General features: G+C 42.1%; 2 protein-coding genes across 4 annotated transcripts in view; one reads left to right on the top strand and one right to left on the bottom strand.

Moving 5' to 3' along the window:
- PCMTD1 (protein-L-isoaspartate (D-aspartate) O-methyltransferase domain containing 1) overlaps positions 1–8,551 on the bottom strand; it is a 69,167-nt gene extending 60,616 nt beyond the window's left edge. For 2 of the 3 annotated variants that reach the window (XM_086695295.1, XM_086695293.1), the window contains exon 1: positions 8,352–8,517. The gene's annotated coding sequence lies outside the window, so the exon portion shown is untranslated. Of the gene's footprint in view, positions 1–8,351 lie in introns of all 3 variants that reach the window. The other variant, XM_025922733.2, reaches the window with a different exon arrangement.
- The window catches only part of LOC147572137 (uncharacterized), a 36,148-nt gene continuing 30,775 nt past the window's right edge, over positions 7,908–13,280 (top strand). Inside the window, exon 1 of the mRNA XM_086695296.1 lies at positions 7,908–8,921. Within this exon, the coding sequence (XP_086551422.1) occupies positions 7,908–8,561 (654 nt within the window). The 3' untranslated portion in view covers positions 8,562–8,921. The remainder of the gene's footprint in view (positions 8,922–13,280) is intronic.

Below are 13,280 nucleotides of genomic sequence, written 5' to 3'. Positions count from 1 at the left end.
AGCAGGACTTGATTTTAATAATGTTCTACACAACAGAGAGTAGTAATGGATATAAAAGGAAGCAGGTAGACACTGAACTTTAAAACAAACGGGGTGAACAGTGAGAAAAAAAACACAGAATCAAACATTTATGAACGTCTGAGCTCCTGGCCTTTACCTTAACACTGTTAACCTCACCAGTGCCCATTCCTCAGTTTTAAGAATCAAATGAAATAATGGACATTATTTAAATTAGTAAAATGTTTTTTGTCTAACACGACTGAGAGTAACAAGATTACAGACAACCGAAAGGTACTCATTCTAAGCATTAAGAGGTACTTCAAAGGATTCCAGTATTTCAAAGATGGACTACTGAAACACAACAACACGTAAGCAGAACAAAAGCTGAGTGAGGCGCGTAGCTCTCCCATCACCAACAGAGGACCAACCTCGCGTTGGGCAGGACACGTGCACAAATTAACAAAGCGGAGAGCCTACCACAGCCTTGGTTACCCAGTGAAGAATCCAGATGGGAGAAAACTCAAAACACATTTTCCACGCTTCCACCACCCAATCTATCTGCCTCATGTGGTAGCATGATTTATAAAGCTGGGCTTTTCTAGTTTGTATTCTCAGTAACATAGAAATCTCTCAGAATTAACTACAGGATATACCATCCCAGGGTGGTAAACTCCTGACAATCCTTTGCTTCTTTATCTGTATTTTCTGGGTTTTCTACAGTGAATTCCTACTGCTGTTATATGGAGAAAAAAGCGAAAACAAGCCATCTTTTACTTATTATTTCTACAATGATTAGTAAAGTGCAGGTTAGGTGACCAAAGAGAATCACAGGTGTACAGAAATAAGTCAGTGCAAATGAACCACTGTTCTAAAAACCTAAACCATATGCAGGACCACTGTGAAAAGACCAATCTATCAAACATCTAAAACCTAATTTTTTAATGCCAATCAGAACACTCAAATCCCACATTTAAGACAGAATGACTGCAAAATGACAAAGAAAATACATCACTGTTCAGTAAGCCATATGGTAGTACTTTAAAAAAAATAAAAGTCACAGGCTACACAACTTAAACGACCTGTCAGGGGGCGCCTGGGTGGCTCAGTCGGTTGAGCAACCGACTTCGGCTCGGGTCATGATCTCAGTTTGAGAGTTCAAGCCCCGCGTCGGGTCTGTGCTGACAGCTCAGAGCCTGGAGCCTGCTTCGGATAGAGAGAGAGAGAGAGAGAGAGAGAGAGAGAGAGAGAGTGTGTGTGTGTGTGCGCGCGCGCGCCTCTCTCTCTCCCTGCCCCTCCTCCACTCACACTCTCTCTCCCCTTTGGAAATAAATAAACATTAAAAAAAACCACGACCTGTCAGGGGTAACCTGATAGAGAGGCCACAGTACCTAAGCAGTCGCTACACTTCACAGGACAGTGCTCTGTGTTTATAGCACCCTCGGTCTGAAAGAATCAAAGGGCATTCACTGTTTACCTTGTATCCCATCATCACCTTATTCACTTATTTCACTCAATTGTGACTTTTATCATTCTTACCATTTGTTATTCAACAGGATTCTGACATTCTTAAAATGTATGAATGTGTCCTTTCCGTTTATAAATCTGAAATGATTCACACCATACTATTAAAAAAACCACTGCCCAAGCAACCTAAGAGGAATAGATGTGGAAGGGGGGAGGCTCGCTGAAGAAGGAAATTCTTTTAATTTCATTCATTTTAGTAGTTCAAATCTGATCTTGGAATACGGAATAATAATACAATAAAGAAAAAAACCTAACAACCACATGAAATAGACTGCATTGCAGGCCATGAGATTTCCTTCTAGATGATACACAGGGAATTTAGTTCATCCCCTGAATGGCTTTCCGATCTATTTTAAGTATATCGTTAAAGGCCACAGTCCCAGAGACCAGTTTCTAGGTATCGAGGATTACTTCTCAGCACTTCCAAACATCCGGGGCTGACCTTTGCCCAGGGCACACGACTAGTCCTGGGAACTACCCATCAGGACTGCTGTCCCTACTCTACCAATTCAACAGTGGATGATGAATTCCAGCAAGCATTTTTGCACGAACTGTCCTTTTTGCCTTCTCTCCATTCACTTAGCCATTAATCATCCAGGGCAGAAAAGACAGCCATTTCATTCCCCACCATGAAACATCCATTTCAGCTTCCAAGCTTTATTTTCCCCTACAGGGAAAAAGCTACTACTTTTTCCTCCTCTTCCTTCGAATTGTTGCTTCAAGGGGTATAGCAGTAAACAACTGAAAAGCATCTAAATGCCCACCAAGAGAAAATATAGTTAAATTATTACATACACAATCTGTATATGTGACTATAGAGGGCAAATACTGTGAGGCTGCAAAACATATTTTTAAAGAATGAAGCTTTTTACCTACTGATATGGAATGAGTGATAAATTCAGTGAAAAACCACGTGAAGTGTACCTCATCTTTATGTAAAGAGAAAGAGTCTTTATTCATTTACTTGCATACAAGTAAACTCTTACTTTTACATCATGCCAGAGTTGAACGGCTACGTCCCAGTGGGGAAAGCAGAAGGCTGAGGAGGAGACAGTTCCAGTTTACAAACCTTTTTGTACACTTGAAATTTGAACCATGTGACTATATTACCTAATTTTAAAGTCGATGAATTATTTTAAACTTGCTTATAACTTTTATTTCCAGAGCATTTGTGGTTGCTGTGAACCCTTTAGAAAGTTGACAGCAGGCAGACTGGCAAATTGATTAGCTTGAGAATCAACCTCACTCCTTTATAATCATGCATTCAGCATCCCCAAAGAAACCCCAAATGTCTCCCCCAACACCATCACCAAGATATTCCACCTTGTTATTATTTAATGAAGCAATAATTACTTAATAAGTTACTAAGCTGTAACACGATATGGGACGCAAAGACAGATACCGGAGAAATATAAAATTGTAAATTCTGCATGGTAACCATTAACCTTGATGGGTTCAAATAAGTCTGAAATTTCACGTGAACTTTTTAGGAAGCAAAGAGTTATGTGTAATTTGTGGAGGACATTTCAGCTAATCATACAGCTGGGGAGAGTCCCGATATCACCAAAAGGAAGAAAATGACACTGCAGTATAGGGAAAGTTTTATTCTGCCTTTCATATCCATATAAGCAGAGAAGAAGCTGAGCCCAAAGAATTATGAGAATATTACAGTTCATTTGAAAATCTGTCTAAGAACATAGAAAAGAATTCAAATGTCAAACCATTAATTTTAAGAACTTTTATATACAATGAACTCACATATGCATATAGAAAAACAAAACAGCATTTTTAAAAATAAACTTATCACAATTATCATAACCAACTGTCATACTCAATAAGGATTATCATAATCAAGCTGGAAACAAAGAACTGGTTTGATAGCCTATAACAAGAAAATCTGGTTCTGTTATATATATACACACAATTAAAAACTCCAGTAAACTACTGTTTGTGTCATCTAGCAACTAAAATCAAACCCTACTTAAATGCCATTAAAGGAGCAGATGACTAGTGATCATTTTCATATTCGTCCACACGTATTTCCTGAGCATCCCCTGGGAAATACAACAGTAAGACACGGTTTCTGCTTTCAGGATTTTATAATCCAGTTACAACTGTTAGACTACTCAAAGACAAATTCAGAAGAGAAAGTGATTATCAAGAGGTTAAGCAACTACACGAGTAAGGGGAGACCTTACCACCCCGAAGACAGAAAAGAGGAAATAAGCTGTTATCTGCTAGCCTTTTCACTTGAAGGACTTCAGAAGGCAGAGATACTAGAGGGAGAAAATTCCAAGTGGAAATGCGTGAGAAACCAAGAGAGTTTACATTCTTTCTCTTACAGAAAGAATGCAAACACAAGTTTGAATAAAACAAGAGTTAAATTCCAAAAAGAGCGCTGAGACCTGAAAGGCAAACCTAAGGAACAAGAACTTCACTCTAGAGTTGATCAGGAGCCACTCTGGGGAGGAACAGCTGGAAGACACGTTCTGGATTCGAATTCCACCTCTTCTACCAACTAGCAACCTTCCAGGCTTGCGAGGTCTAAATTTCTTCGTCTGTAGAGGAGGAAAGTAGTATCTGCAACAGAAAACTACTAGGACGACCAAATGAGAACAAAGCATTAAGTACAAAGGCTGGCATAAGAAACATTCAAGAAGTGTGTTTTGTTTTGTTTGCTTCTGTTGGGGGGGAAAACGTGATCAGGATTGCCTTTAGGACAATTAATTTGACAGCAGTATGCACGATGAATGGCAAAACCTGAGATTAGGGATGTCTCCTATTAACGGCAGTTGAGGCAAAGGGATTAAAAGTATTCTGTTGCTGAGAAAATGGAAAAGCAGCAGGAGAACCTGATTTCTGAACCGTAACGCAATAGAAGTACAAAGAATTTGTGTGAAAAAGAGAATGAAGAATCAAAGGTAACCTTTGATTTTAAGCCTACGTGACTAAGAAAGTGGTAAGACCATTACAATCACAAGAAAATGAGGGGAAGATTCAATGTGTAAAGGACGCAGTTTAATTCTGAATCTTCTGGTTCCAGATCACAAAATGAGAGTTACTTACAGAGTTTATCAAGAACAGAAGGCAGGTCTGAAGCTTAGGAAAGAAAATGAGGCTGGCAGTGCACACTGGGACTTCAGCAGGGAAGGGAATGAACAGTGGAAACCATGGGTGTGCGTGCGACTGGAAAAGAGAAAAGACAACTCTAAAAACGGAGCTGTGAACTCAATCTAAAGTAACACTTGCAGAGAAGTGGGATGAGAAAATGCACAAAGGCCACACGAAGGCACAAGTCTGAGATGCTGGCTTGTGCAAGTTACAGAGAAGACAAAGCCTTGCCAGCACTGTGCATTCCACAGCTCTTCAGATGCTCGTAGAACTGAGATTACAAACTGACTTATGATGATGTGATTATTACAGGTTCTAAGAGCCTGCAAGTGACTGAAAAGTGTTAATTATTCCAACTCAAACCCCAGCAAGACACAGCTAACACAGTATAATTATAATTAGATAATTTTCCAGTATCTCCAAGCTCAAAGAAGTGTAACTTTTAAGTCCTCATCTTCCTTGACATCCATCCACACATTTGACTCTACCGATTACCCACTATTTCAGGAAACCCCTCTCCCTCTGTCTACTTGAGACAGCCAATTCCCAGGTTTTTTCCCTTCTATTTTGGGTTCTGTTTCATCTTAACTAGTTTCTCCCCAGAAACAGAACATTGAGGGAACAACAATCCTCTATGAAATTCCACAATAGTTGATTTAAACAGTTTTTAAAACCCAACTACATTTTAAACTCTGGATCCTACCTAACGCTTCTCTTGTTATCATTAATAGGACCTACATAGTTTCTTGATGGGGGGGGGGGGGGGGGGGGGCGGAGACACATGAATGTGTGTCTCCAAAAAAAGACTTCAGGCTAAACTGCAAAATAAACTTTCTATTTCTTTCCATCAGCAATAAGATCTATTAATTTTTGAAAATACACACATGCAGCATTGTATTCCCCACCCTTCAACAGCTGAAAAGTCAATAGGTCTTAACATACTCTAAAGACATCTTTCTGGTGCTGACATATTTTTGTATCCCACAACTATAAAACCTACTCGCATTCAGTGTTAAGTTGTCCAAGAGATAATCAAGAGCAGATCTGCCATTTAGATATGAATCCAGTTACCATCCTTAACAATCACCAAGAAATAAAAGCTCAAATGTTTTCCCATATGTGGGTTTCTTCTCAAATACATGTTACAACTGATCATACTTTATTAACTTCAGTTTCTGCCGTATTTCTTTAAAATGCAACTGTGTGACATATGCGAGGAAACTAAAACACGTACTATATACCATAATATTAGGACCTACACTTTATTAAATTGTCATGATGAGCTTTTGAGAAACTACAAAATACTAAAAATGAGATCATTTTTAGGGCCTTCTTTGTACTCTTTTTATCTTAGTAGTTTATAATTCATAAAAATGTTAACCTATATGAGGTTACCCATCCAAGTTTTTAAGAAGACACCTGCAATAACTACAATTTACTATGATACCCAAATTTAGCATGGCATCAGAGTGACTAAAATAACACAATCCTTCACCTTCTTAATGACACCAGCTCAAGGTATATTTTAATAACACAGCACCAGAAACCTCATCTAAAAGGATACCAGAGTTTCATAATATTTTTAGGCTATTTTTGAATGCGTATGATTATACTCGTGTCTCTACTTTGTAAGGAACATCTCTAAGCACAAAGAGAGGGAAAAACTCTAAGCTCAACAATTTTGTAAGACACTGTTCGTTAATGAAAGGCAACACGGCAGAGAAGAAAACACAGGTTCTTGGCTCCATCCTGAATCTAACGCAGCCACCACCACTAAAAAGGTGATGAGATCTTGAGCAGTTAAGTTAATCTATCAGAGCCTGTTTATTAATCCTCAGACTGGAGAGAATGCCACCTATGTTGTTAGAAATAAAAAAGAAAAAGCATATTATTACCAGCAACTGTAAGTAAAATGCCATAGATGTTTTGGCTCCTTTTGAGCCACAGCTCCCCCAAAAAGTATACACTTGGGCCTAAGATTTCAGGACATATGCATGCTTTTAGAACCAGACTTCTTTGCGATGATCTTATTCGGTTCTATGTTTTCCCTGGAAGCCAGCAAGAGGATGAACACACAGTGCATTGTTAATAAATACATGCCAGTGATTAGATCAACACGGCCTCCAGCACTTCTGCACACAGAAATACAAAATGTGACAATTTCCCAGCTTTCTGTCTTATTTAATAGCGAACAGTGTAGTATCACCGTTTCACTTACAGCTCACTCCCTAGGGTCAACTATCAAAATATTTAGTCCCTGGCTGCTGGGAGGTTTTGTTTTTTTAATCTGTTTTGAAATGCAAACTTCTAGGCCACTGGCTTTCTACCTTTTACTTTTTCTTCACATGAGCAGGTTCAAGTTTAAGGAACTGAATTTATTCTCAACTGACCATACGGAATTTAAATCTACCTTGAAAAATGCACGTACCAAAAAACAAAAAAGAAACTACTTTAGAAACCTGCTTTATGGAGTCATCCAAGCTTCATGTAAGCCACCATAAGCTCTGTGTAAACATATTACTTAACTTGCCTAATATGTAAGTATCCCCATCTGGCCTTAGACAATCTTGAAGTTTTACCACATTTGTTTCAAAATAACAGCTTGTAACCCTTGTTAAAAGCTACTTAATAATAGTTGAAACATTACAGAAAAACTGGATACAACGTTCAGCATTAAAAAACCAACATAGCTATGTAGCTTTTACAAAGAATGAGGTATGTAATAAAATGGAGGACTAAATGTGAGTACCCTTGGCCAATAAAAAGCATATATACTATGGATGATCCCAATTTTTTTCTTAAAACATACTTACATGCATAGAAAAATCCTGAATGGCTAAACACCACACTTGTAGACTGGTTACCCTGGGTAGTAAGAGGGGGAAATGGGGGGCAGGGGGTGGGGAGCAGACGTCTTCATTGTTTAGCTGCTTTTCTTCTTAAAGAGCACGTAGTAATTTTGTTAATTAAAAAAATAACCGGGAGAAAACAGCCACTGGTAAAACTGTACTTTCTCCTCCGTACCCAGATACTTCTAATGTGTAATTTTCAAAACATAGTTATGACTTCTCAGTTTAAAAAAAAAAAAGACCTACAAAAATACAGTACTAGAAGTTAAAAAAAAAAAAAAATCTTGCATTTGCAAGATTACTCCCGCTGGTTCTACTCAGGGCTCCTCTCTACGTCAGTGTTCGAAACGCCCTAAAAAACGGGCACCACACTTGAACGGTAGTAAACGCTCAAACAAACAAAAAAACCCAGAAAGTAAGAAAATGTTAGCGCCTGCTCTAGCCTCGCAAATCCCTTCCCAGCCTCAACCCCCAAGGCTTCCCCGAGCCTACGTAGGCTGGATTCTCTTCCTTCCAAATCAAAACAACAACAGAAAGTCACGGGGTGGAACTGAAAAGGCCTTGAAGGGGCCCGTGGGTGTCTTGGGACCGCAGCGTCAGGGAGTCCTGGTCCCCGAGCCCGGGTCAGAGCCCAAGGACCATCCGCCCGGACCTCCCATACCCTTCGACCCCTCCAGACTCCCTCGACCGCCCTCGACTCCCGGCCCCTGCGACCCCGCCGACCCCGACCCCCAACCTCCCGGCCCCCTTCGAAACCTCCGGCCTCCCTTGACTCCCCAGCCCCCGACCTCCCCGACCCGCCGCCACACTCCAGCACGCGGGACGCGCCGACCCGCACGACCCCGAGTCCGCAGGCAGCGGCGTTACCTGCGGCGAGACGGTCCGTCCGGCCCGCCGCAGCGACGCGCAGGGTCAGGCGCTAGGACTCGGCGGGCTCCACGGCAGCCCGCCGCCCCCACCGCCACCACACCACCGCCGCCAACGCCGCCGCCGCTGCAGCCCGGAGGAGGGGCGGGGCCCGGACCCGCGGCTGGGGAAGCCCGACCGTCGCGGCCCCGGGAGTCGTCGGGAACCTAGGCATGCGCAGAGCAGGGGGCGCGAGAACTGCTCCAGGAGGACGCCGGAGTCAACAAGGCTTCGGGGACGCCCCCATCCGGCTCCGCCCCTCCCCCCCACAGGCCTTGCTCCGCCCCCACGCCCAAACAACGCGAGGTCTTGAGGAGACTTGGGGACGGCCCCGGTTGAGAGAGATCCCGCGAGAACAGGGCATCGCCCTCCTCGCCCCCTTCCTAGCGTCAGGACGCCTAGGGGCTGAATAGGTGAGAGGCGGTCCGCGGCGGCGGCGCTGGAGTTGAGGGAGGAGGCCTGCCTCGGGGAGGCCGTTCTATTACGCCGCGCTTCGGGACGGGGCGTCTAGGTGTCGGAGCACATGCGAGGGTGCGTCCCCGCGGGGTAACTATACAGAAGCTTTTGCGGAACGTGCTCACCGGTTTATCTGAAGAGCAAGGATTTTCCACAGGATTGTGCCGCCTTAAAGTGACGGCTTAGAGCCCAGAAGTTGCCCCACCGCCCGGTGTTAACGCCTCCGCCGCCGGGCCAGCGCCTTTCCCTGCGTTCTCGGCCTGGCTCGGGCGTTGGGCTTGCCCCCACAGCTAACGTGTTCACATTTAGCGAATTGAGCACTTACAACCGGTGACACGTGTGCCAAGCAAGTTCCTCGTGGCTTGCGTAAACATCCCGTAGCGCATAAGCGGAGAGAAAGGGTTTTGAGGGAGAGGGGTTCGAAAGTTGACACAGGGAAAGGAGACGAGGGTCCGGAGGGCTGAGAAAACGCTGCCCCGTGAACCTGGGCAGCAAGCAGGCTGGTCACACTTCGAAGTGACGTTTAGTGCGCCTGCAAGTCAGTATGTCTCCTCGTAAGTGCAGTGAGTTTTGTGCCAGGGTTTTTCTTTCTTACTCCCAAGTCTCTCCGTGTGTGTGCCACTCCCGCCCCCGAGTAGGCTTGCGTTGTTTGAATTCTGCCCGGTTTTGGTTTTCAGATCGTCAGTGGTTTTCGGGTACCTACCTTTGTAGGTTGCCCCCTGTAAATCAGAATGGCCTCGGTGCCCTGGTTACTGTTTCCCACCATAGCTGATGGCGTACAAAGTGGTTAAGTAAGCTATGCGTGAAAGGAGAGCTTGCGAGCCCGGGCAGAGCTGGCCTCGCGAAATAAAAGTTGCGAACGAGAGCAAAGTTGCTGCTGCGGTGGTCGGCCATCAAGCCACCAACCTGGTGTTACTTTAATGAACTTTGTGTTGTTTGATGTGAATGCAAATACAGGGGGCGTTTTGCTCCGAACTGCAAAATCTCTATTCGCTTGCCGTCCAGATTAGAGCCCTTGCACAGATTTTTTTTTGGCCCTTGGCCTGGTCCCAGCGCACTCCTGACTGTGGTGAGATCATGTAACAGTCTTACAGGATTAGCTTTCTGCTATTCCAGGCAGAAATGTTAGCACGTGAAAATATCTTGCCATAAGCAAATTAAGTAGAAGTTATTGAGAAAAATAGTTAAAATCGTTAAGCAACTGCTAGGACTGCTCCGTCTTTTCTCCCCTTCGTGTGTGCATTTACTTTCTCCATTCTGCTGTGCATTTTTCGGGGCCCTGGACCCTTTTCTTTCTCCTCGTACTCTACTACATTTAAAGTTGACCACAGATTATTTTTAATAAGACTACTAGTAAGTACTTTGTTAATAAGTAGGACTAAGTGGTATTTTGTGGGTTAGTAGTTGAACAGTAATTAAGCCATCGACTGTATCTTCCGTGGTACGCATGTCTCACGGTGCCACGCCATCTATATCATTTAGACCACTTCTGATTATGCCTCCATTGAGCATGTTTCATGTATAGTTTACTTCTGGTGAGCGTGTGTCTTGTGAATGACTGATAATCCACAAAGTCTGGGCACGTGGCTACTGTGTTCGCTATTGCTTTCCAGTGGATAGTACAATGTCTGCTGAAATGTTGGTACTCTCCGTCTGTGGAATGGACAATTTAAGTTACTCCATCATGCAGAATTGTTCAGAGATGTATTTAGACCGGGATGAATTTAGATAACCCCCAAACATTGTATTCCTGGAGTTCCCGGTCCACTGTTGTAGCAAGTCTGGTCCTGGCAAGAGCAAAGCAACACTTGCTGTAACAACTTAATTCTCCATATCTGGTTGTTTCACTTTTAATGTTAAGCGGACAATACCCAAAGTGGATACTTGTGAATGCAGAGTACCGGGCAGGTAGGGGCCGGCCTTGTAATGTCAGAGATGCTCTGTTTCTTGAATGCAGAAGATATCCAACAAATACTTACTGAATTAAACGAGACTCAGCCTACGAAGTACTGTCACCTTCCTAGGAGTTCACCATCCCACAGGCATGGCATGGTTGCTGTGTGTTTCTTCAGCCTCAGAATTTGAGGTCTCCATGTGTTGCCCAGATTAACACATCATCTGGTTTTGCAAACACCTGTGTTGCATAATAGGCCTTAGTTTTGGTTTATCGTGCCAAGGCTGGCCTGTGAGGCCTGAAAAAATTTCCTTATAGCTTTCATTTAACCTGCACTGTCTGGGGAAAACCCAACACTAAATCCTACTAAATATGGAACTGTTTTGTTGTACAACTTTATTTCCTTGTACTATTTTCAGTACAGTTACAAGTCCCATCACCTCCTGGGTACCCCTCCCCCCAGAACACAATAAAGACAAATTTTTCCTCTCTAAAAGAGGGTTAGTCTCACAGTACTTGTTTTTCTGTTTGAAAAACAAAACATATCAACATTTCCTTATGTTGATGACTTTAAGAAGCAAAAATGTATTTTGTTGGGAAGATGATAATGTTTTCTAGAGTAGGACTAGTATTTGAAAATGAAGGAGAAAGCTTAACCCCCTACATTCCGGAGAAGTAATATCTATGTAATTTACAAATTGAGGAACTAGAAAACAAGCTTAGAGCTGACCCACTAAAAGGATTCTTCAAATTTATATCTTTGTCTATAGCCATTAGCACCTTTTGTAAATCACAAGATTTCTCCCTCGTATTGTATCTCACTGTCGGGGATTCCACTTATGATTGCTTCACATCCTGAGCAACAGTATAGTCAAAATTAAGGATTAAGAGCCCTATGACAAGATAAAAGTAGCTATTCTCTAAAGAAAAGTGAAAAAGACTTTGTTTAAACTAGCGGTTCTCAAAATGTGATCTGGGATCAGAGGCATCAGAACATCAGGGAAGTTACTGGAAGTGCAACTTCATGAGACCCTGCCCTAATTTAATACATCCTCTGGGCGTTTCTGATAAATGCTAAAATTTGAGAACCATCGGTTGTAATCATTAAATGTACATAGTATGTTGTTTATTTAATATGTATAATTCATAAGTATGAAATTGGGTAAAAATATAGGCTTCTTTGGTGAAAATACTCCATTCCTTGCATTCCCAGTGCCTTTACTACGATCCCTCTCTAAGGCAACTATTCTCATTGCAACTATACCCACCCCAATATTTTTTCCTTTATGAGCCTTTCTCAATCCTTGAAGTCATAATACAATGATGTTTTGTTGCCTCACATGTAAAGATGGTATTTGTGATTGTGGGTGTAGCTGAAAAGACTGCCCAGGCAATCCTTTCCATACTGGGAAGTTGCCCAGAATTGTGCACCCCTGCTGCATTATTGGGCCTTCATGTTTAGCAACTGTTTATTTTCTTTCTTTCCACCATAGGAACTACCTAGCCAAAATGCCAAGTTGATCAGACTCCAATATTTTTTGTAGCCTTTTCAAGCTATTCTATATTTTCTGAAATTTCCAAATGTGTTTTTGAAAGCTGTGATAAAGTTTATATAAAATTATAATAGAATCTTAGAAAATAGAAAACTTGGAAAAAATAGAAAAAAGAAAACTTGGAACATCAAAGAATACAACTCGTGTGAGACCTAACAAAATATGTAAATACACGTGACTTGCTGTGTTGAGCCACCTCCCTCCACCAAAAATATTCATAGCAAAATACTGAAAAGCAGAAAAGTTGCTCTTAGCCTCTCAAATTCACTGACCATTAAAATGTTAAACATAAAATTGTACTTTCCCAAAGTCATTTGATCCTATTCTTTAAGGGGATACTTCAGAAATTCCTGCCCTATTTAATATTAAAAATGAACTTGTTTGTCCAGAGTATGTCCAATTAAGAATGAATTTTAAGGGGCGCCTGGGTGGCGCAGTCGGTTAAGCGTCCGACTTCAGCCAGGTCACGATCTCGCGGTCCGTGAGTTCGAGTCCCGCGTCGGGCTCTGGGCTGATGGCTCGGAGCCTGGAGCCTGTTTCCGATTCTGTGTCTCCCTCTCTCTCTGCCCTTCCGCCGTTCATGCTCTGTCTCTCTCTGTCCCAAAAATAAATAAACGTTGAAAAAAAAAAAAAAAAGAATGAATTTTAATTAGAGAATTACTCTCTAGTACTTATAAGCCATTGTATATGTACATATATGTTATTTCTATATAGAGATCCCTCAAATACATAAAAACATCAACGATATTTAAATAATTGGTTTAGGCCTCATTTCTTTTTTAGGATTTGCTAAAGTAACCTATTTAGTATTGATGTAGGAATCAATTGTCCATTATAATGGTCCATTGTATGGACAGTATGTCCATTATAATGGACAATTGATTCCTACATCAACTCTTTTTCTGCTGGCTGGGGAGATGTCATTATACTTAAAGAGCTATACAGATAATCCATTTGATCATCCAGGTTGAGAAGTCTTAAGGTTAC

Source organism: Puma concolor, chromosome F2, assembly GCF_028749965.1.
Source record: "Puma concolor isolate L17-30 chromosome F2, mPumCon1.1.hap2, whole genome shotgun sequence".
NCBI classification, from domain to species: domain Eukaryota; kingdom Metazoa; phylum Chordata; class Mammalia; order Carnivora; family Felidae; genus Puma; species Puma concolor.
The sequence above is the reverse complement of the archived record's forward strand: the minus strand, read 5'-3'. Positions and strand labels throughout refer to the sequence as shown.